General features: G+C 47.0%; 1 protein-coding gene across 12 annotated transcripts in view; it reads left to right on the top strand.

Moving 5' to 3' along the window:
• RALGAPA2 (Ral GTPase activating protein catalytic subunit alpha 2) overlaps positions 1 to 22,847 on the top strand; it is a 280,569-nt gene that overhangs the window by 239,015 nt on the left and 18,707 nt on the right. For 9 of the 12 annotated variants that reach the window (XR_011466481.1, XR_011466480.1, XR_011466486.1 and 6 more), the window contains 2 exons: positions 19,811 to 19,932; positions 22,370 to 22,422. Coding sequence is in view for 5 of the 12 variants with exons in the window: in XM_070381165.1 (XP_070237266.1) it covers positions 19,811 to 19,932; positions 22,370 to 22,413 (166 nt within the window). In the remaining 7 variants the exon portion in view is untranslated. The remainder of the gene's footprint in view (positions 1 to 19,810; positions 19,933 to 22,369; positions 22,423 to 22,847) is intronic. The other 3 variants (XR_011466483.1, XM_070381168.1, XM_070381169.1) reach the window with 1 other exon arrangement.

Genomic DNA, 22,847 nt, shown 5'->3' with positions numbered 1-22,847 from the left:
ATCATTAGAAAATAGAAGAAAAATGTTTCCAGTCAGGCATCTAGGCTGTCCAGGGGCATCTAATCATACAGAGTCATCAGGACTGCCTAGAAGGACAGCTGTCAGCTCTTCAGTGTTTTCTGTGTTTCGTAATCCAGGGGAAGTCAGGCCTCTGAGTTATGAATCAGGAGAGGGGCTTGAACCACATCAGGTCACGTGTCCTGGCCTCAGTTGCCACATCTGTGAAAAAGAATGGTCAGTGCAGTGGTCGTACAAGCTACCATTGCGGGTCTGCAGTGGATGCTAGCTTCGTAAAAGTAATCCCGTTTCTCCTGCCCACTCATGGGGTGTTTTCTGATGGAAAATGACTCCGTATCATACCTTTCTTCTCAAAGGATGTATTCTCCAGGCCTCACTTTACATAAGTACCCTGCAGGGACAAAGGAAACAGGTATGGATCCAGTTGTTGGAGAATAGCCTTTGTTTAGCAAACATTTCATCAGACCTATTATATTTAACACATGAACTAATGGATGGGTTCTGTTATATACCCATTTCACAGGGAGGACAGGAACTTGCCGTGGTCTGGCACACAACATCAGATCTCGGAGCCCCCCACCCTCACCCCATCAGTCAGCCCTTACCTGGGGGTCTGGTACCTGCAGGGCCCTGCCCAGCTCCAGCTGATGCACAGGCTCTGAGGCCGCGGGCTCCTGGCAAGATGGAGGAGGGGCAGAGCCGTCAAGACGGAACTCTGCCCCCTGCCCTCCCAGTACTTGAGCTCAGCGTCTCCTCCCCTAGGACCCAATGGCCCTGACGAGGCCAGGGCTTTCTTCCTTCTGTTTAGATGGTGGTTCTGCCTCCAGTTTTATGGCAGCAAAGTCCACAATGTCATCCCGTTGTCGCCTTGCAGAGCTATCCCTGTGTCTGCCTCCCTGCCCACACTGTTGTTTCCGTACCTCTTTGCCGGGCTTGACCCTGGCTGCCCAGCAGGGACATGTGCCTCATCGTTCTTTGATTGCTGCAGCATCTGTGTCTACCTCGTCCCTCAGCCCCCAGGCTGTTCTTCCATCCTGTTTGGAACTGCTTTGGAAGAAGGAATAAACGACACCTTCTAGCAAGGAAAATGTGGATCTTATTCAGTCGTTTGGCTTAGCAGGAGGAATATCTACAAATACACTGACATCTTCTGGGAAAACTCACGTAAATCCTGCCTGTAAAGGCCTTGAATTGAGAGGGCCGAACGGGAAGGCACCACGGGGTTCCAGTGGTTCTGTGGTTCTTTGTAGGGGTCTGTTTGAAGGGCTCTGAGAGCGGTATGTGCTAGAGGCCACCACGGTCCCTAGTGATCGAGTGGCCTGTGGCCTGAAAATGAAGCGGTGGCCACGGATGGGGCCGTGGCCAGGCCAGCTGAGAGGGAGCGTCGAAGGCTGTGGGCTTCCCAAAGTGCTCAGATTCTGAATCAGATTGGACCACAGGGAATTGCCACTTTTGTGGGTCAGAAGCCAGCAGTTTTGCATGATTCAACCCAATGCATTACTCACCCCGTTTTCAGCAGCTACAACATTTCTGGGATCGTTCAACGGAATTTGGAGCAAGGAATCTCCAAAAACGTTCACTGATCCTGTCCAGTCTCGGTCAAGCTAGAACAGTCTTGGAAAGGGAATGGAACACAGCTTCGCTTGGTCCCCACACTGGGTCCCCCATTCCCTAATGGAGAGAACAAGGTCCTCGCATTTCCCCACCTGCATTCCAGGATCATCTCCCACAAGCCCATCACTGGCCCAACTCCTTGGCTGAGAACCATGCCCACCCCTCACCTCCCTGCCCTCCCCATCCCTGCTCTGAGTTGGGGGGCATCCTTGGCCCTGCCCCAGTGACCTTTACAGTCAGAAGACAGCCCTGATTCCCTCTCCTCTCAGATATCATTTAGTGAGCTTGCACTTGACTGCAGAGTATTCTTCACCCTCTTTTTTTGGCTCCTCGTCAGCTGCATCTGTGTGTATTTTATGCTATGGGAGCCACTGTGAGCCCCTCTTTCCCCTCCGCAGCTCAGGGACAACAGAATCTGATAAATTGACAGTCATTCCGATGCCTCTCCATCGTGAAATTAAGTTTTCTATCTCTGCTTGTTTCCTCTCTCCCTCCCGCTGCCTCCCCTGGCCGTGCCCTCACCCAGGGCTGAGCTGAGAACTGGGCAAGTCCACCAGCAGGGAGAGCATCTCACAGGTGTGCGGCAGCTGGCGTAGGCAGGCAAGGTGCTGGGCAGGGCCACCTGCATGGACGGGGCCTCGGTGTCTGCTGCTCCTGGTATCGAGTGAGCCCCTTACACCTGGAGTGTTGGGGCACTTTGGATCCTGGGACCAGTAGGTGGAGACTCCCCAGGGGAGCCACCTCCCTGAGACATCCTGTTGGTTTCAGAGCGTCAGAGTGGAACACCTAAGGATACCTTGTGTAGTCGTTCCTAAGTTCACCTTGTTTTTTTCTTAATTTTTAAAATTGAAGTATAGTTGATTTACAGTGTTTCAAGTGTACAGTAAAGTGATTCAGTTACACATACATGTTTTTCAGATTCTTTTCCATTGTAGGTTATTATAAAATATTTAATACATTCAATAGGACAGACACACACTACTATGTATACTGATAACTTCCCGTGCTATACAGCAGGTCCTTGTTGTTTATGTTTTATAGACAGTCCTGTGTGTCTGTCCTGAGTTCACTCTGAGTGCCTCTCTCTAGAGGGAATTTAGATACAGTTCTCTTGACTCAAAGGGATGAAAGGTGCTGATGCTTCGCTTGAAAATGAGCGTGCCCCAGCGGGGAGAGGTCCTTCCCTTCCCTTGTCTTCACTTCTGAGCATTTGGCAAGAAGCATCCCTTTGTTCCAGCATTGGGGCATCCTCCATTTGCCCTCTACAGTTTCAGGGTGCCCCTGGAGCAGAGCCTGCAGAGCTTAGAGGGGCAGAGAGCATCTGTGCTCATGTCAAAGATGCTCTTACCCTTCCCCATCTACTCTGGCTTTGAACCTGCTGCTTTCAGAGCCCAGGTGCCTTAGCTGTCAGTCTCAACACAGCAGCTTCCCCAAAAGCATCACTAAGAGCGGCTGCAGATACTTCTCCCCCTCAAAGCCCTGGGAAAGGCCAGTGTGTGGGGAAGGGGTGCATGTGTGTGTGTGGTGCGGGGGGAGTGGCTAATCGTGTTATAATTTGCTTTACCTTTTGCTTTTCTTGTGATTATGTACACCTCACTCTTCATTGCCTGATGTGCCAAATACCTAAGGCTCAATTCTTCAGGGCTTTCCTTGGACACCAAGTCACAGCCATCCCATGTGTCCCTACTCCTCAGATTTCTCCTCACTTCCTCCCACTGCGGATGCTCCGCGGCTATGTCTCAGATGCTATGGTTAAAACCGAGGGCTTAGGATGGTGCAAAAATGTCATCAAAATCTTTATCTACTTTTCTCTTCGGCTTTTCTTCACTACATGAAATACGCATTACGGAATATTGTATTTCTTGTTTGATCTACATTCTGTTCTGTTCTCGAAAGCGTGAGAATTCCATCACTGGGAACTGCATTTCTAAGCCATCTTAGCCCTTATCAGTGATGCTCTGAAGCCAAGGTTCCCAGCCTGAGGGGGCATGGCAACCCACTCCAGTATTCTTACCTGGAGAATCCTCTTGGACAGAGGAGCCTGGCGGACTACAGTCCATGGGGGTCGCAAAGAGTCGGACATGACTGAGCGACTCTATGAATGTGGTCTGCGTTCTCAAGAAAACATCCCAGGCTGGGAAACCTGACAGGCGACCTCGGTGGTCCTTTAAGTGCATGATTCCAGCCAGACTGAAGTAAGGACACATTAATGATTAGATTAATTAGGAGAGCTTGCTTTAAAGGAGCTTAGTGGGCTGATGCATGAGTATTCACAATTGTTAGACCGCATCAGAGAAATACTTCCATCTTGTGATATAAGTTAAACTGTTGGTGGTCCGGTTTTTCAGAAATGGACTCCATTTTTAAATTGCATCTGTGTTTATTCCTTAGCTTATTCCTGATTTCTCACAGTTGAGCGGCCCCTGGAGGTGCATGGCCCAGCCTCTCCAAACACCACAGCCCAGGCTGAGTTTAGATCCCTCTCCTAGTCTCTTCCACCGTTCCCCAAATATTTTCTGGGAGGAATGCTGTGCTCCCCCCAACCGCCCACCATTTCTGGGCAGATTATTACATTGAACTATGAAATTACCAATGTTCACCTAATACGTAACTTACTAGAGACTCAGTTTCTTCAGCTTTAAAATGAAAATCACAATACTTTTTATTCCTTTGGAGAAGGAACTGGCAACCCACTCCAGTATCCTTGCCTGGAAAATCTCATGGACAGAGGAGCCTGGTGGGCTGCAGTTCATGGGATCGCAAAAAGTCGGGCACGACTGAGCAACTAACACTTTCTTCCTAGAATTTTCCAAGAATTATTCTAATAATCTTTGCTCATGGTTGGCACATAATAGGATTAATAATCATGTTTGCATATGGACATATGGGCAGATGGATGGATGGATAAAAATGTTTGCGTTTGTGGCATGAACTGAAAATGGCTAATGGATTGTCCCTAAATTTGGATAGTCTTTCTTAAAATTTTAATGTGGGTGGGCTCCATCTAGGAGATCTGGGGGGCACAGTAACCAGCCAGATGTGGGCCCCAGGGAGCTGGATCCTGCCCTGATGCAGAGGCCAACAGAGAATAGCTGTTTCTCACATGGGTAGTTCTGAGACGGGCAATTTCAGGACTTTATGCATTTAACAATAATGATGAATCTCCCTGGCCAAAAAAGGAGGCCAGCTAGTTTTAAAACAACAAAAGCCAGGGACAAAGATGTTTGGGGGGAGATCAGAATTTGTTCTTTCAAAATAATTTTTAGTAAAACATAATTACTTGTCTCCCTATATGCATACAACATGCAGAATCTGTGTTCCTGGCATTGAATTAGTCAACTGGTTTCCCTTAAGTAATTAACTTTACATAACTGTTTTCAAAAGATACGCTGTGGCCTTTATTTTGGTCTTATTATTTTATTTTTAGTTTTTAACTGAAGTATAATTGATTAACAATATTGTGTTAGTTTCAGGTGTACAGCAAAGCAATTTGGTTATACTATATATATATATATATGTTTGTATATATCTATATTTTTTTCTTTTCCATTGTCATCTATTATAGGATATTGAATACAGTTCTTTGTGCTTATACAGTAAAAGATGTGCTGTGTTTGTGTGTGTATATAAACCATATACACAATGGAATATTACTCAGCCATGAAAAAGAATGAAATAACGTCATTTGTAGCAGCATGGATGGACCTAGAGATTGTCACACTAAGTGAAGTATGTCAGCCAGAGGAAGACAAATATTATATGATCTCACTTATATGTGGGATCTAAAAAATAGTACAGTTCAGTCACTCAGTCATGTCCGACTCTTTGCGACCCCATGGACTGCAGCACTCCAGGCTTCCCTGTTGATCACCAACCCCCAGATCTTGCTCAAACTCATGTCCATCGAGTCAGTGATGCCATTCAACCATCTCATCCTCTGTTGTTCCCTTCTCCTCCTGTCTTCAATCTTTCCCAGCATCAGGGTCTTTTCCAATGAGTCAATCCTTTGCATCAGTACAAAAAAATAGTACAAATGAACTTATTTATAAAGCAAAACCAGACTCACAGACATAGAAAACAAACACAGTTACCCAAGGGGAAGAGGAGTGGAGTTAGGAGGATGGGGTTGATGACTGCACACTGGATACTGGAGGGGTTCCTACTCCAGGAGATCTTCCCAACCCAGGATCAAACCTGCTTCTCTTGTGTCCCCTGCATTGGCGGGAGGGTTCTTTACCACTCTCCCACCTGGGAAGCCCATGAATGCATGCCACTATATATAAAATTGTCAACAACAGGATTTACTGTGGTCTTTGTTTTTTAGTTCTTTCCAATCAAGGTAATTGGATGGCATTGCTAAATGATTAAAAAGTCCAGGTAGATGCCTTTTAATTTTTTCTTCCAAAAGCTCAAGAGTAAAGCTTATTAGGTGGCATCGCTCACCTTTAATAAGATGAGCATTGTCACAAAGCTCAGGGGACCACCGCAGGGTCACTTCCCACCTTCCCCTAGTTTTGGTCCCACTTGACCACCTGGCTTGTGACACCAGGCAGCTAATTAATTCTGTCACCACTGGAGAGCCCAGGCAATCCCTCAGCAACAGGTTCAAGAGGACATTTGCTATAGGGCTGTCTCTATAGAAGATGACCCAGGCATTACCTTCTGTCGTGAAAATTATCAGAAACCTCAGTTTATGAAGTAAAGAACATACTTGATCTGGTTCAGGATCAACTGTAGGGGAGACCCAACTTCCCTTCATTGAAATGACTATTCCCCGGTTTCCCAGGTTGTCTAGTGGTTAAGGCTCTACCTGCCAATGCAGGGGACCTGGGTTCGATCCCTGGTCTGGGAATATTGCACATGCCGTGGAGCAGCTAAGCTCGTGCACAGAACGTCTGAAGCCTGCCCGCCTAGAGCCCTTGTTCCACAGTGAGAGAGTAGCACCCACTCACTGCAACTAGAGAAAGCCTGCATGCAGCAATGAAGACCCAGAGCAACCAATAAATAAATCAATCTTTTAAAAAATAATAATAATAATAACTATTCTCTTAGTTCCTGGTCCTCCTGTTTGTGTTTTTAATGAAGAAAAACATGTCCCCTGGAATATTCCCTCGCCTGTTAGAGGAAGCGATTCAGGCCCAGGACAAGGGGAGACCCCCTGCCTCCGCCCTCATCAGGACCAGGACTCTGCGCCAGTCGCCTGAGTTCCAGCAGGCAGTAAGTGGATCGGCCCACAGGCCCTGAAGCCTGTCCTGCCTGGAACTCCTGGCTCTGAGACAGTGGGCTCCACACACCCCAGTCCTGCTTTGCTGGACATCCTGGTAGATTCCACTCGTGAATGTTGCAGGAGCTGAGTGGCCTCGTGGGCAGGTACTCTGCCCACCCCGACTCCATGCACATGGCATGTACTCCTGCAGGTCACCATGAGGCCCCCTCTTCCAGATGAGGGACTGAAATTCCAGGAGGCAGGCTACTTCCTAGGCGACGAGGCCACACTCAGCGGAGCTGCATCCCAGGCAGGGCTGACCTTGACCGCGCTGGCCACCAGGGTGCGGAACACCAGGCTGGCATTTCTCATCTCTCTCTCCCTCAGAGTCATTGCACAGAGGCTTTTACCCTCTGCAGTGTTTTTTTGAGTGACACCAAGTGGGCACATAATTAAAAATAAGGATTTTCCAAGAAGCTTTATGACCCTTGGAAAACAGCAGTTGAAGAAGAGCCATCCATTCTCATTGCCGTTCAGTGTTTTTTCGTTTTTTAATATTTATGTATTTGGTTGTGCCAGTCAATCTCAGCATGCAGGATCTTTAGTTGCGTCAGGAGACCTCCTGGTTGCAGGATGTGAGATCTAGTTCCCTGACCTGGGATCAAACCTGGGGCCACCTGCACTGGGAGCACGGGGTCTTGGCCACTGGACCACCAGGGAAGTCCCTGCTCAGTGTTTCAATTGTGGAGCACCCAGTGGTCAGCTCTGCTGTGTCCAGCACCCTGACCTCATCATCCCTGCCCGACAGTGCTCAGCCATCCTCTCCACAAAAATGTCCACTCCAAATAGTTAATAAAACTTTAGAGTGTTCTATTGTTCAAAATGTGAACAGAAATAAGCACAGTATGATCAATCTGGCTTAAACAGGCTCACTTAAATTTCCCAACCTCTGACACTTAAATGAGAAGATAAATTCATATAGTTTATCACTCTGTATCCTGGCTTCCTAAATCAGTCGTACAGATAATAATTCAGCTAGGAGTCTCCTCTTATGCCAGATTAGCTGTAATACTTGCCAGTTTATTTTGTGCCATTCTTGGTTCTGGAGACAGAGAGAAGGCTCTGATTTGTCTCTTCTCACCTTCCTGTCAGCAGCAAACAACAGTATTTGTGAGTTGACTTAGCATGAGCATTGCAAACTCTTGACTAATATTCATACTAAACTGAAACAATGTAAGAGAGAAGCAGAGACCAGCACTGGGAATCAGACTGGCCTGGACTTGAGTTCGAGCCATGCTCACTTCTAGCTGGATGGACACAGAAGAAGCATGTCTGCTCTCTGCCTTACCATCTGTGGCTGGAAGTTTCCAGAAGGTCCAGTGGGCTCATGGCTGCAAAAAGGGCAGTGCTATACCAATGCTGGGTAGGCTGTTCTTGTTATGTAAAGATTGTATCTTTTCTTCTGAGAGAGCTGTTATCCCAACAGAACTCAAGCTAATGATGATGTAACCTCACCACGATGTGTTTCAGAATCCCCCCAGAATACTGGAACACTCAGTGTGATGGTCAGGTATTGTTGAAGCCAAGACTTAAAAGAGAGTTGAGTAGCAAGGAAGTGCTTTTCTTATAGCTGAAGGAAGAATAATGGATACAGAGGAGGCACTCAGTAAATATCAGGTGGATGGACAGACAGATGGGTGGGTGGATGGATAGATGGGTGGATGTATGGGGGGTTGTATGGGTGCATGGGTGGATGAGTGGATGGATGGATGAGTGGGTGGATGGATGGATGGATGGATGATGCATGAATGGATGGGTTGGTGAGTGGAAGGCATGATAATTGGAAGAAATAAGAAATTGAAGGCAGACAGACCCAGACTCTCTGCTCTGCATGACTGCTTCACAGGGGTTGTGTTGGCCTCCTGGTCCAGGGACCTGAGATACAATCTGCTTCACCTCTGAATTCTGAGGGACAGCTCCTTCTCTCTTTAAATAAAGTATAAAATGGCTCCAAAGGACATTTTCCTCATCTGGGCCATGTCTAATGCCATTAATATAAAACTGCTGGCTTAATGGAGTTGCTTTTGATCTATCAAGAAAAAGACACACCTAATTCAATTTTGTTATTTTTCCAAGAGTAAGTGTCTTAATTTGCAAGAGAATGATTTGATTATAATTTTAAGTGATACTGCAGTTTTATTTTTAGTCATGAAGATGATATTGAGTGACTCTATGAGGCTCAAATGTGGAAAGTCCCAGAGAATTGTGTGAGTTGGGAATTTTATCTTTAACGGCGTTCTGGGGTTGTTTCTGCATGTAACGTGTCGAATGTATTTTAGTCAGAATGAACAGACTCCCTGACAGGGAGTTTTGTGCGTAAAAGTATGAAAGCCGACAGTTTTCGTTTAAAGTATAAAGTGGAATAATCCTAGTATGTAAAACCACATAACATCAAGATGTAAATACCCATCATTTTTCATCTGCACATCTTTTCAAAGCACATGTTATTGTTGAGAGATCTGTCTTATTCTGATGTTTGTTCCCACCGGGACAGTCTTGTTTCTTTATTTCCTCCTGCATTACTCTTCAAAAATGGGAAGTTTCTAGGTACTCAAAGGGATCTACTTACATGTAGTGTAGATGTTGACTCTGTTGTCCTTCAGGTCTCTATAAAAACATCACTGAATAGATCGAACCAGGCCTTCTGTTAGCTGTGGTTACTCCAGTCCTTTCCCTTCAGGGGAGAATTCTGATGTGAAGAGGCAGGGCCATGGCTGGAGCTGGGGCCCTAAGTCAGTATGCTAGGGTTGGGATCCAGACGCTGGGATTAGGGTTGAGGTCCTGGCATTTACCATCTCAGGGTCTGGAGCCAGACACTCGCCTCCCTCTGCCAGGTTGCTCCTGTGTGTAAAGAGAGAAACAGTACAGACCATACGTAGAGTCGTGAGGGTGAGTGAGATAGATACAGCTTCTGAAAGGCCTCGCACAGTGCCCGATTCCACAAAGCACTCGATCGTTTCCGCGGTCTCACTGTCTACACAGAGCCTGTTTTGGGGGAACTCACGCTTTCCTTGTGGGGAAATGCCTTTTCCTCCTTTTGTTGGAGGACGCGGTCCACTTCCAGACAAATTGCTTGTAACAGAACTGTGTGTAGGTATTTTTTGTTTATCTGCACAGCCTAGAACTAAGATGAGCAGAGGGCATAGAACCGCATGTCGAGTCCCTGTGAAACCAGAGTCATTCTAGCAGGCCCTGGGAATTCTGTGATCAACCTTGAAAGCAAAACATATCCATTTCCCACTACATTGACTCCATATGCTTCTTGATCATCACTTTGTTTTTAACCTGACGCTGATCCTAATTCTGCTGCTACTGCTGCCAAGTCGCTTCAGTCGTGTCCGACTCTGTGCGACCCCATAGACAGCAGCCCACCAGGCTCCCCTGTCCCTGGGATTCTCCAGGCAAGAACACTGGAGTGGGTTGCCATTTCCTTCTCCAATGCAGGAAAGTGAAAAGTGAAAGTGAAGTCGCTCAGTCGTGTCCTACTCTTAGCGATCCCACGGACTGCAGCCTACCAGCCTCCTCCATCCATGGGATTTTCGAGGCAAGAGTAACTGGAGTGGGGTGCCATTGCCTTCTCCAGATCCTAATTCTGAGACAGGTGTAAAAAGAGTAAAGGAGATGCTTTTTGCCCACCAGTTGTTCAAAATCCCTTTCCTGGTCACAGCGCAAAAGATGCTGGAGTTCTCTGGGCTTCTCTGGCCTCTCTGGTTAGCACAGGACCCAGATCTACTGACAGGCCCAGCTGTACCCACAGATGAATCAGGTCTTCAGAGGGCTGTCTGTACCCAGCCTGCCTGGACCCATCGCAGGACAGCTCAACCCTCATGCCCACTCAGTGTGGCCTCTGTGAGCCGTTGGCATCATGCACTGTCTCTAATTGCTGGAACTCAGTCGCTTAAACATTGTGAGGCAAACACAGTTTTGCTGCCTCTGATCACTCATGGAGGAGCTTTGTGTTAGCAGAATTCCCCCAAATTTCCAGTTAGGTTTCGATCACTGGGGCGGCATTTTTTTCACTGACTGATTAGTCTGTGGCTGTCTCAAGTTTCAAGCGCAGGTCAGCAGCCGTGGTCATCAGGTGTGCTCTGAATGACACCCTCTTACCCCTAGAACCGGGTCTGGATGGGCCCTGGGGGCCATTTAGTCCCCCTCATAGGGGCAGCTGTCCTAGTCTCCAGGTCACTTGCATCTGGTAAACCCCTAACTTTTCTTGGAGTTTCTTCTTGTCATTTGATAATTTGGTGTTAAGATGAGTATCTTTCTGGAAAACTCAGATGCCATTAAGCTATAATTATTTTATAAAAATTATAGAAATACTATTTTTTGTTTGCAGATACAGTCTTTATTTATCATTTTGAAATACAGCTCAAAGTTTTTAAACATCATAAAAAGGAGTATTTCCCCCCAAATTGTTTTCAGAAATGGAGGGGAAAAGTCAAGAAAATCTGTACAGAGTTTGGTGCAAATACTTAGGACAAATCCTTTTAATTAAAAAAAATATATTAATTTATTTGTGACTGCTCTGGCTCTTCATTGCTCTTTCCATTGCAGGCTTCCTCTGGTTGTGGCAAGCAAGGGCTGCTCTCTAGTTGCAGTGTGCTGGCTTCTCACTTCATTGGCTTCTGTTACTGTGGAGCGTGTCTTGTTGTACAGGCACTCGGGCTTCAGTAGTTGCTGCTCCTGGGCTCCAGAGCACAGGCTCAGTAGCTGTGGCCCACGAGCTTAGTTGTTCCATGGAATGTGGGATATTCCCCGACCAGGGATCGAACCCGTGTCCCTTACATTGGCAGCCATATTCTTAACCACTGGACCACAAGGAAGCGCTAGGACTGGAAAATTTAATTCTTTCTAAGCCCATCCTGACTTCATCTGGGCCCAATGGGTTGGTGAGGAGCAACAGTTGAGAATATTTCAGGAAACTTATAATCAGAACTTCTGCCAAAGAAGACTTTTTTGTCCTTTTTGATTTTGTTCTTTTATCTATCATGTATCATCACAAATCTATTTTATTTTTAGAAGCAACCTGGATAAAAAACCAATCCATAAGTCACATGAATTGCTTTCTTCTCCAAAGCGAGAGTGGTTGGGGACTAAGTATTGGAGGGTTCAGTTCAAATCACGTTGCACTAAAACCTGTCACGTATGTTATTTAATAATAATTTGCCTCTTACAGTCAGCGTTTAAAATCCAGGTGCACTGCTATTTAATGGTCGACCCTTTTTTATTCCTTGCCACAAAGAGAATTCAAGACCTTTAGAGACAGTTCCACATTTCTGTGTTTCGTTCAGTTGTAACTTCATCGATGTTAAACGCCAACAAATTGTCGGCAGTGGTCGTTTCTATAACTGACATTGAGAGCATACTTGTCAGCTCTCTGGAATGAATGAAAATCTGAAAGAGAGACAGTGCTGGTGACCTTGACTCCCTTCCTCCCAGAAACCGAGTTACTGGCAGACTGTGGTCCACATTGATCCATCACTTCTTGGATTGTTGCATCAGCAAAGTAGCCAGTGGGGTCTCAGCTCACTCACTGGATGTTGTAGCCTCTAGATATGATTTTCTCATCACTTAGGTTTTTACTGATGTGAGGCTCGGAGGGACAGTGTTACGGGGCCCTTTCTTGCCTGGTGATTTACAGAAGGTGAGACGAGGGAGCTGGGGAGGATGGAAATGGAAAGCCCATGATTGAGGGTGTGCTCCTTACACATCAATCCCTGTGAAGAGCCGACGTGAACATTTCCAATCAAACTGTAGATCAATCCTCAAACCCTCGGAGCGCCTCGGACCCTGAGAGTGAGACCTTTCTACTGATGAGAACAGACCTTCTCCTAAAGTCTATAATTTAATAGCCTGAAAAAGAAATCTGTTTTTCCCCCATTTCTATTTACTCTGGTCATTTCCTGTGAATTATTCTCAAACTTGGTTACATGGGTCTTTTCTCCTTTCTTAGCAGTGGTGCACTGGTTCCTCCTCTCCAGGAGTGTACCATTACAGTCTGAAAACTAATCTAATATCTTATATAGTGTTTAATTTCCTTTTCCCAAACATCTATCTCTTTGGTTACATTGTTCAGTGAAGTTGTCCTCTTTATCCGTTTCCAGGCGGTGACATTTACTTTGAATGATTCATTTATTTGGAGTCTTAAACAGTCCTAGAATTTAAATTTGCATTATATTTGAAAGACAAACAAAATCTTTGTAAAAGTGATGCATGGCTTTAGGCTGTTACGAGCATCTGCTCCTGTCTTGATTTATTATGGAATTACATCCATTTATTACGGATTATCAAATGCCAGCCCAGCCCACCTATGGAGCATCCCTCTGGCCCCAGCGGCAGGTACCAACCAGAGAAGAGGTTAAGGAAGCGGACCTGAGACATGAACGGAGGCCCCGCCCTCTAGAAACACATGGTCCAGGGCTTGTCCTGCCCTCTGGCTTCTGCTCTCCCCCTAAAGTGGAGAGGGGGTTGTTCCCAGTGTGCATCCCTTCCAGGTCTCCTCCAGGACCATGTCTCAGCTGGAAACTCAGAGCTGTTCTTCATCTCCCCCCAGAGCTCTGCTGAGTGACAACAGCCGCCTCCTCCCCAGCGCTGCTCCCCTGAGCCCACGCAGGCCCCTCAGGCTCCCTTCGCTTCTCTATCCTCTGCATCAGCTTCTGCAATGCCCTCCAGGCCACCTAAGGCATGACCCTGGGGCCTGACCAGAGCGTGTGCCCCCATGTCCCCCAGGCATCCTGCCATCCGCAGTCCACTTTCCTGCCCTCCACCTCTGCTCTCTGGAGGCCCGCATCTCCTCCCACTTTCTGACCAGTTTCCCTTCCTTGGGGCCCTTCCACACAGGCCCCTCCTGCCCCCCAACCATGATCTTAGGAGTACAGTGTAGACCTGGCTGTTTTCTGTTTCAGAACCCCCAGTGTAGACCTGGCTGTTTTCTGTTTCAGAACCCCCAGCAGTGGTTCTCCCAGGGGCTGGAGAGACCTTGGGCTCCTCCCACCACCACAGGCCCAAAGATAGCCCCTCTTCCCGCTGGGTCCCTGTGACCTGAATAAGCAAAAAGAGCCTGAATAAGCAAAAAGAATGAAGTCATTGTTATATTTAAGGAATTTATAAAGTCATCAGGGCTTCCCTGGTGACTCAGTGGTAAAGAATCCTCCTGCAAGGAAGGAGACCCGGATTCGATTCTCTGGGCTAGGAATATCCCCTGGAGAAGGAAATGGCAACCCACTCCAGTATTCTTGCCTGGGAAATCCCATGGACAGAGAAGACTGGTGGGCTACAGTCCATGAGGCACAAGAGTTCAGCACAACTTAGCAACTAAACCACCACCATCATAAAGTCATCAAAGTCTGCAGCTTAAACCTGTGTATTCAAATTTCCATTGTAGGTTGACTTTTTATACCCATATATGTTTAAGTCTCATTTAGAGAATAAATAAATCCCAACCTTGCACAAGATCATGAACTTAACCCCATGTGTTTCAGAATTTATGATATTAGCTGAAAGTAGTAAAGTTAGAAGACCAGGGTTCTAGTTCCAATTGCACCCCTGAGTAACTGTGACCCAAGAAAACTCCCCTGAACTCTGAGCATCTGTTTCCCTATTAGTAACATGGAAACCACAGGACTCGTCCTAGCTCAGGCGGGTGCAGCATAGAGGAGACTGTTGCCTAAAGCTGGATGCAGAGCACCCCACCACCTTAGATTATCCACTAGGTTCTTTCTGGAAGACAAGGCCTTACGCCCACATTGGGGATGAGGAGGGACAGGGAATCCACATTCGTGGTGCTTCTCTTGTGCGCTGGAACCCTGGTCAGTGCTTCCTCCTAGGATTCTGTCTGATCTTCCCACAGCCCCAAGAGCTGACATCACCATCCCCACCGGGCACAGAAGGCAGCCTAGGTTGGGGCCCAGACCGAGGGGAAGAGGGGTGGCTGGAATTCAAATGCAGGCCAGTCTTCCTGAGAAGAGCAAGCTCCTTTCTGATCGTCATGCTGCTTCTGTCACTGCTAAACATCAAATAGTAATCAGAGTAAACCTGGGGGTTCGGGTTTGAATTCTGAAGCTCTTGCAACCCAGCAGAGTTTATCTTGAGGGTTTCAGAAAGTTCTCTTCGAGGTTTTGTTTGTTATTGTTGTTGTTATGAACCATTTTTAAAGTCTCGATTAAATTTGTTACAGTACTGCTTCTGTTCTGTGTTTTAGTTTTTTGGCCCCTAGGCATGCGGGACCCTAGCTCCCAGACCAGGGATCGGACCCATGTCTCCCTGCATTCTAAGTTGAAGTGTTAACCGCTGGACTGCCAGGGAAGTCCCTCTTGGAGTTTTTTGAGAAAATGTAACCAGTGAAGACATATGTAACCAGTAAACACCCAAGTTTACTCTGATTACTTCTTTATGCAGGTGAAGGAATACTGAGTAGACAGAGTAGTAGGTCAACTAAATGACTCAAAACTAGGCAGAAACCAAGATGAGTTGCTAGTTAGTAATTGAATGTTCTTTGAATTGGGTACTCAAGGGGAAATTTTTTCTTTAAAAACTGCTTTGCCATGTGTGGTATTTAATGAGATAGTAATTCAGGCCAGAATGTCAATGTCACGTCAGTGGACTTATTGAGAGCCAGAGGGCAACAGCTGGCATTGAAACAGGTATTGGCTGTGTGACCAGGTGTCTCCGTAGCCACCTGCTTCCTCTGGTCAAAGGTTACTGATCACCCACTGCCTGGAATTACTTCAGCCTTCAGTTCATATCTTAACATGGCTTACACTCTTTGATGTCTAAATTATAAGTGCCTTTTTGAATAGAAAGCAGCCAGCATTGAAGTCCTAAGGATGTTAGGTATGAAAATGTCTCAAGACACTGCTCTTAGTTAGTGGCCCTGGCTAGTACTTCTTAACAAATTCAGCAAAGATTCCACAGCTACATTTTCTAAAGCTACTTAAAAAATTAAAAAAGAAGATTCTTGACACATGTGAGCTCCTTCAGTTCAGTTCAGTTCAGTCGCTCAGTCGTGTCCGACTCTTTGTGACCCCATGAACCGCAGCATACCAGGCCTCCCTGTCCATCACCAACTCCTGGAGTTCACCCAAACTCAGTCCATTGAGTTGGTGGTGCCATCCAACCATCTCATCCTCTGTCGTCCCCTTCTCCTCCTGCCCCCAATCCCTCCCAGCATCAGAGTCTTTTCCAGTGAGTCAGCTCTTGGCATCAGGTAGCCAAAGTTTTGGAGTTTTAGCTTCAACATCAGTCCTTCCAATGAACACCCAGGACCCATCTCCTTTAGGATGGACTGGTTGCAGTCCAAGGGACTCTCAAGTCTTCTCCACACCACAATTCAAAAGCATCAATTCTTTGGCACTCAGCCTTCTTCACAGTCCAACTCTCACATCCATACCTGACCACTGGAAAAACCATAGCTTTGACTAGATGGACCTTTGTTGGCAAGGTAATGTCTCTGCTTTTTAATATGCTGTCTAGGTTGGTCATAACTTTCCTTCCAAGGAGTAAACATCTTTTAATTTCATGGCTCCACTCACCATCTGCAGTGATTCTGGAGCCCCTATTTCCACTGTTTCTCCATCTCTTTGCCATGAAGTGATGGGACCAGATGCCATGATCTTTGTTTTCTTAATGTTGAGTTTTAAGCCAACTTTTTCACTCTCCTCTTTCACTTTCATGGAAAGGCTCTTTAGTTCTTCTTCACTTTTTGCCATAAGGGTGGTGTCATCTGCATATCTGAGGTTATTGATATTTCTCCCAGCAATCTTGATTCCAGCCTGTGCTTCTTCCAGCCCAGCGTTTCTCATGATGTACTCTGCATAGAAGTTAAATAAGCAGGGTGACAATATACAGCCTTGATGTACTCCTTTTCCTATTTGGAACCAGTCTGTTGTTCCATGTCCAGTTTTAACTGTTGCTTCCTGACCTGCATACAGGTTTCTCAGGAGGCAAGTCAGGTGGTCTGGTATTCCGCTGTTTCTAAACGGTGCCAGGGTTGGGGTGGTGTCTGTCTTCTCTTTGTCATGGTGTGTACATGTCCTGGCTTGGGCCTGAAGTGAAAATATACTTGACGATCTTCTGGTCTCACCACATCCCTGGTAGGTGTTTGTCTGAATGACGGCACCCAGTTCAGCGCAGTGTAGCCCAGCCTGGCGTGGGGAGTGTCTACTCTCGTGATAGCAGAGAACCTTCTAGGAAGCAAACCTTCCTGCTCCAGGGCCCCGTGCTGGATGCACCTTTGCACCCCATCTACTAGAGTGCCTCTGTTGAGGCCTTTGGCATCCCTAGTGGCTCAGATGTGAAGAATCTGCCTGCAGTACAGGAGACCCAGGTTCCATCCCTGGGTCAGGAAGATCCCCTGGAGAAGGGAGTGGTTACCCACTCTGGTATTCTTGCCTGGAGAATCCTATGGACAGAAGAGCCTAGTGGGTCACAGTCCGTGGAGTCACAAAGAGTCGGATATGACTGAGTGACTGTGTTCTATTTATATTATATTTACATTTACTCCATTGTGTTTACTGTACCCAAGAACCTCAAAGCTGGATTATTTTGCTCTGGGAGTCCAGTGTTGGATGGAGGTGCTCTTAGGAGCCCAGATCACTCAGCCTTGACAGAGACAAGCTCATGACAGCGGGAGAGCATCACTCACTCAGGACAAGGCTGCCGGCCACCCGGCGGGTAACCATAGCGGGTGGCATATGCGGCAGCCCTCTGCAGTGACCGGTAAGCTCGCTCAGCATCCGGGCCGCCCCTCTAGGCATGTGGCCTCCACCGTGTCTCTAGCACGGCGTGTCCTCACATCCAAGCCCCGTGTGCAGGGGGTCCGGACGCAGCCCGGGCCTCAGGACCCAGCAGGATGGGCTTGCAGAGGCCGCAAGCAGGGAAGGGGCGCCGACGGGGCCCAGGCTCAGGTGGTCGTCAGCCGCAAGTGGAGCTCAGCCCTTTGAGTCATTTGTCACGCCTCGCTCGGCCCCTGCTGGGCCCGCACGTGCCAGCTCAGTGTCACAGTGCCTGTCCGCCAGCCGGCCGCCCAGGCCCAGCATCCTGCTGTTCGCGGCCCAGCGGCTCAGAGGGCCGCGCTCGGTAACAGCCGAGCGCTGTGCGGAAGACGCATGTTCATAATGAGACGTGAACAGCATTAGTGGGTCCCCCAGGCCACAGGGCCCGCACCGCAACGCTTGGCAGCCTGTCCAGGAAGGCGAGTCACCCGGAGTTCAGCCGGAGTGCAGACTCACGCGGCCCAGGCCTCAGGCTGCTGCGACGACCGTCCCTGCAAACTGTCATCCGTCATTGTCTTGAAACTCCTGTTCCTTTTGAAAAGTTGCCCAGAGCCAGCCTGAAAGGCGATTCTGGAATGGGCCAGCCCAGGAGAGATTTCCCTGGTGATGGTCCTGTCCCCTGCATCTGCACAGTCCAGGCTGTGTGTGCTTGAAACACGGCACGTGGGACGCAAGAACCCTTTTTCTTATTTATTCATTTTTTATTTATTTAAACTTCAGTGCAGCTAGGCACTGAGAGTCCATGGTTCTGTGTTGCACAGCCAGCCCCAAAAAGCCTCTGGGCTCCTCGTGGGCTGAAAACCTTTCCCTGAATGTAATTAAAGGAGTAGCAGGACCCCTTGCAGGAAAACTCGTGAGCATCCTTTGCCAGAAGAGAGTAGAAAAAAACTCTTCCTCTTTCAAAACATATGCCTATTGAACAGCTATTTGGAAGGGTATAATTTTCCCCCAACTTGCATTATTAAAAGAGCCCATTTTGAAAAGATAGTTTTAAAATTCAGTGAGAAATGCTAGAATTACTCTGGCCTTTCTGGAGCTGCAGATAATAAATGGGTGGTAACCCACATTCCCCATGTTCCTGCAGAATTAGCACGGTTTTCAAAATGACTGAACCACGTCCCTTAACTTCTGCGTTGATCACGGGGAAGCAGGGGGAAGAGCAAGCATGCCGAGTCCCCCGAGTGCTAACTCATAGAGTCCTCCGTGCGTCGCCTCCATCCGCTGCCGAATTGTCGACGTTATCCTGTTATTGGATGGCGTGATTCACCTTCCGAGGAAACAGAAGCCACACACAAAAGGGAAGATTTGCTTTCTGCCCCATGAAAGGCTGCCGCACGCGGGGGTCCTATTGAGACAGCTGGAAAGTTGCTTCAACGTGTTACGCTTGTAAGTTTTATTGGTGACTGGCTTTTGATTACGCATTTGAATGCGTGTGTTCCAGGGCTCCAGTTTTAATTAAAAGCCAATAGTCTTTTTTTTTTTAATATTGTGTTGTGTGCTCCCTGTCTCCCAGTTATTAGTTCTTTCTAATAACTAGTATTATTTAGTTATTTAGAACTAATAACTAATAACTTTCTAATGCTCATGGCCTATTTTAGCCTGAGACTCTGGAGCCCTTCAGAGCAGACCTTTCTAGCCTTCCCTCTTCCCAATGGTCTTACTGAAATTTTCAAGTGTGTATCACCGGTTCTCACTTGGAGTATTGGAGTATCAATTCACGTTATCAGTAGGCTAAGAAAAACATCTCATCCAGGGAGCTTAGAAAGGGCGATCCAGTGTTGTCCCACAGTCATGGATGGGAAGGGATGTGGCCATCATCCACATCTCTCTTTTTGTTTGTTCCTATCAAGTTGATGGCCTTTTGCTCTGATTCTGTGACTATCAGTTTACATATTTTTTCAGCGATACTGGTTTGGGTGCAGTTGAAGTCTAAGAAACGCAGGCCTCTGAAACTGGAATGTTCTCATGAATTATGACTCCTATTTTAATTCTCCGATAGGATGCTTATGCACTTGCAAGGTACCCATTCCCCATCCGAGTGTAAAAGGTGTGTGATTGTGTTTAAAACAAACTCGCTGCTCTGTCACTGCTCTGCATTTTGTCCTGCATGGACACTTGTTTCCTTAACTGACGCCTGCAGCTACGAGGAGAGAGCTCTCTATCTGGAAGCAATAATTCAGAACCACCGTGAAGTCATGACATTTGAGGATTTCACAGCCCAGGTCTTCTGTCCATCTCCCAGCTACTCGGTCAGCGGAACTGGTGAGTGGCCACGTTTTCCCCCTCAGCTCTGCCCAAGACCCTTCAAATTCTCGAGCCGCAGATGTACACCTGTTTTTCACAGATAAATGCCCGCAAATTTAAGAAGCGCATTCTCCCCCCTGAATGCACTAATGAATAACAAAAGGAGTGATGACATTTATTTTAATTTGTTTTGTATCCGAGCTGTTCGCCTGGTCCTTTCCTCCCACCATCCCGTTAACCTCCGCCTCCAGCGAGGTTAATGAACTTGTTCTCAGCCCTATGCTCTGGTTCATTCGGAAGGGTGAGTTTCTTGCTGAGCTGGGAATACGTTGTTTTAAGAGTGGTACCCGCATCAGGGCCTACTTATCAAGAAAGAGTTCCTCCCAGTCGAAGCCGTTGCTGCTAATGCTAAATGGGGATTATGCCGCCGGGATGCTTGGGTCAGGGATTAATGCGGGAGCAACGGGAGGACCGTGTCCCCTGGCCCATGGTGACAGCAGTGTGGCGGGCTGGCTTTCTCTCTGGAGTGGCCCGCGTCCTGGGGACCAGCCGCCGAGAGCAGCACCTGGTGTGGATCTGCTCAGACACTGGCTCCTAAGCACTTCCACTTATGAGGCCAGTGGGAAATCTCAAAAACATTGTTTTTAGGTTTTATTCTTTTTATATTTCCAATTTAGAAAAAAAAAAAGTGTGCTGGCACTTACCATGATGATACGGTTACTGTGGGGGTTTTCTCCCCCAAAGAATAGAATGATTTGGTAAATTTCTGTATGTAATTACAGATTAATTGCCTTTCAGAAAGCAAGTGGGATATTGAGTCTATGCATGTTGAAATCCTCCATGAGAGGCTTCCTCTTCCTCCGCTGGGGTGGGCACAACTGTTAGGGGGGCCTAATAGATTTCTACCCTGTGTCAGTTGCCTCTGATCACCGCCTGGCTTCTCCCATCCTGACTTGTTAACAAATATCTTACACACAAAGTGAAAAAAATTAAATTCGGTGAAATAAATCACTTACAAATAAAACCAGCCATGCATCACTGTTGAACATCGCTGGCTGCCGGCCTGGCCTCCCCGAGCTTTGTCAGGAGATAAGAGGGAGAGGCTGGCCCCGCACTGGGAGCCAGGAGCAGCAGGCAGAAGGCCTGGGAGATAAGCAGGCCGCCGAGGTGCGGGGAGCTGCGAAATTTACATAATCGCGCCTCTGCTTCCCTGCGAGGCGTCCAGAAATACAGGGATGGCCTCTATTGATCTTTGTTGAACTGGAATACTAAGCAACATGAGAAAAGCTTATAACTTAAAGCTTTGATTAATGTTTCTTACATTAAAAAAGTAGAACAGCTGTGAATTGAATTCTTTTATACACTCTGCCAACATTCAATCTAAAGCCCCCGCGCCCCCAGCCCTACCCCACCACCCTCCCCCCAATCCCCGCAAAAAAAAAATCAGTTTCAAGGGAAATGAAGATTTCAAACCCAGTCTGGCTAGAGATTGAAAATCACCTCTAATTTTTAGGTGAGAGAACACGAAAGATTTATGGCAAAGCTAGTTTTGTAAAGATCTCATTCAGCTTTTTCCCACCCTCATAAAGTCCTGGGATTGAATTTTTTAGTGCAGGGTTTTTTTTTTGTTTGTTAATCTTGAGAAAGCTTTTTGTTTTCTAAAATTAAAAGGAATTAAATCAGAGCTAGATGCTTCCATTTCTTTCTTTTTTTTTCCATTTCTTAACTGTTATGTTCTAAAGGCTCTTAAGATGATACTGAAATAAGTATTGATAAACTTTATTTTCTATGTATATTTTAGCCTCTATGTAAATTAATTTGATCTTTCCCAAAAGTTCCTAATTATTTACACCAGTTCATGTGTAGGTAACTTCTTAAGTGAGCTGCCATGAGTGATGTAGATTTTTTAAGACCCACCATTTGGAGACTGGCTGCTTTAAGAGTGTCACATTGGCCAAAGTCACTGAATTGATAAAGGCTCTGACTGCTCGATAAGACCTGGTATTGGAACGTGCACAAAAAGATGGAGAAACCAAAGATGAGATACCAAGCCAAATGCAGGTCCTTCCTCTTTTCAGTTTATTAACATCAGCATCACGTGCCATAACCCGTAGGCTTCAGGGTGTTTCATGTGGACTGAGAACATTTTTCTACACTCATCACACCAATCCATGGATGCGATTTTAAGTCCAGGCATAATGTTCTCTTTCAATGTTTTGCATATCTGCCCACGACAATCATCAGGAAGAAGCTCGAAATCAACTTGGTTTGCCCGGGAATCTGGGGGTACAGTTCCATCCCATACACAGGCCCTCTGTCAGAACCACATCCTCCTCTCGTTCACAGACCAGTTTTGCTTCTGAGGAATCCCTGTTCCCGTCTGTTAACCACTTTGACGGATGAAAACATTTTTCATCTATCCACAGTGTTTTTTTGTTTGTTTGTTTTATCCTAGGACAAGTACAGTCAAACCCAGACGAGCCAGGCAGCTTAAACTGAGAAATCGAGGTGAGGGCTGCTCTTCGCAGCGACAAGCCAGCTGGAAAAATTGACCCTGAGCGGCTTAAGCTCCCACAGCGCTCTTAGGATTCGCTCAGACCATCTCTGCAGCGGTGTCGTCAGAGCAGGGCCTCAGGCCCCCGCCCACAGGCTTGCTCGCAGTCCAAGGAACCTGGGGCTCCAATCTCCTTTGTGTTCTTGCCACAGGGCCTTATGGTCAAGCACAGGGACAGTGGCCTGAACCCCACATTAGCCCCACAATGCATTATGCAGCAGGCAGCCCCATCTCTAGAGGGAAGGCCTCCAAGGTCAGCCTTTAAGTCCTAAGTCCTAGGTGTAAGTAAGAGATGTGCCCAGTGGTGGGGGCCTATGCCTAAGGAGGCCGCCCTGGGAAACACTCCCCCCTGAGGCTCCCAGGCTCCCTGTCCCAGCAC

Source organism: Bos mutus, chromosome 13 (assembly GCF_027580195.1).
Source record: "Bos mutus isolate GX-2022 chromosome 13, NWIPB_WYAK_1.1, whole genome shotgun sequence".
Classification (NCBI taxonomy): Eukaryota; Metazoa; Chordata; class Mammalia; order Artiodactyla; family Bovidae; genus Bos; species Bos mutus.
The sequence above is the reverse complement of the archived record's forward strand: the minus strand, read 5'-3'. Positions and strand labels throughout refer to the sequence as shown.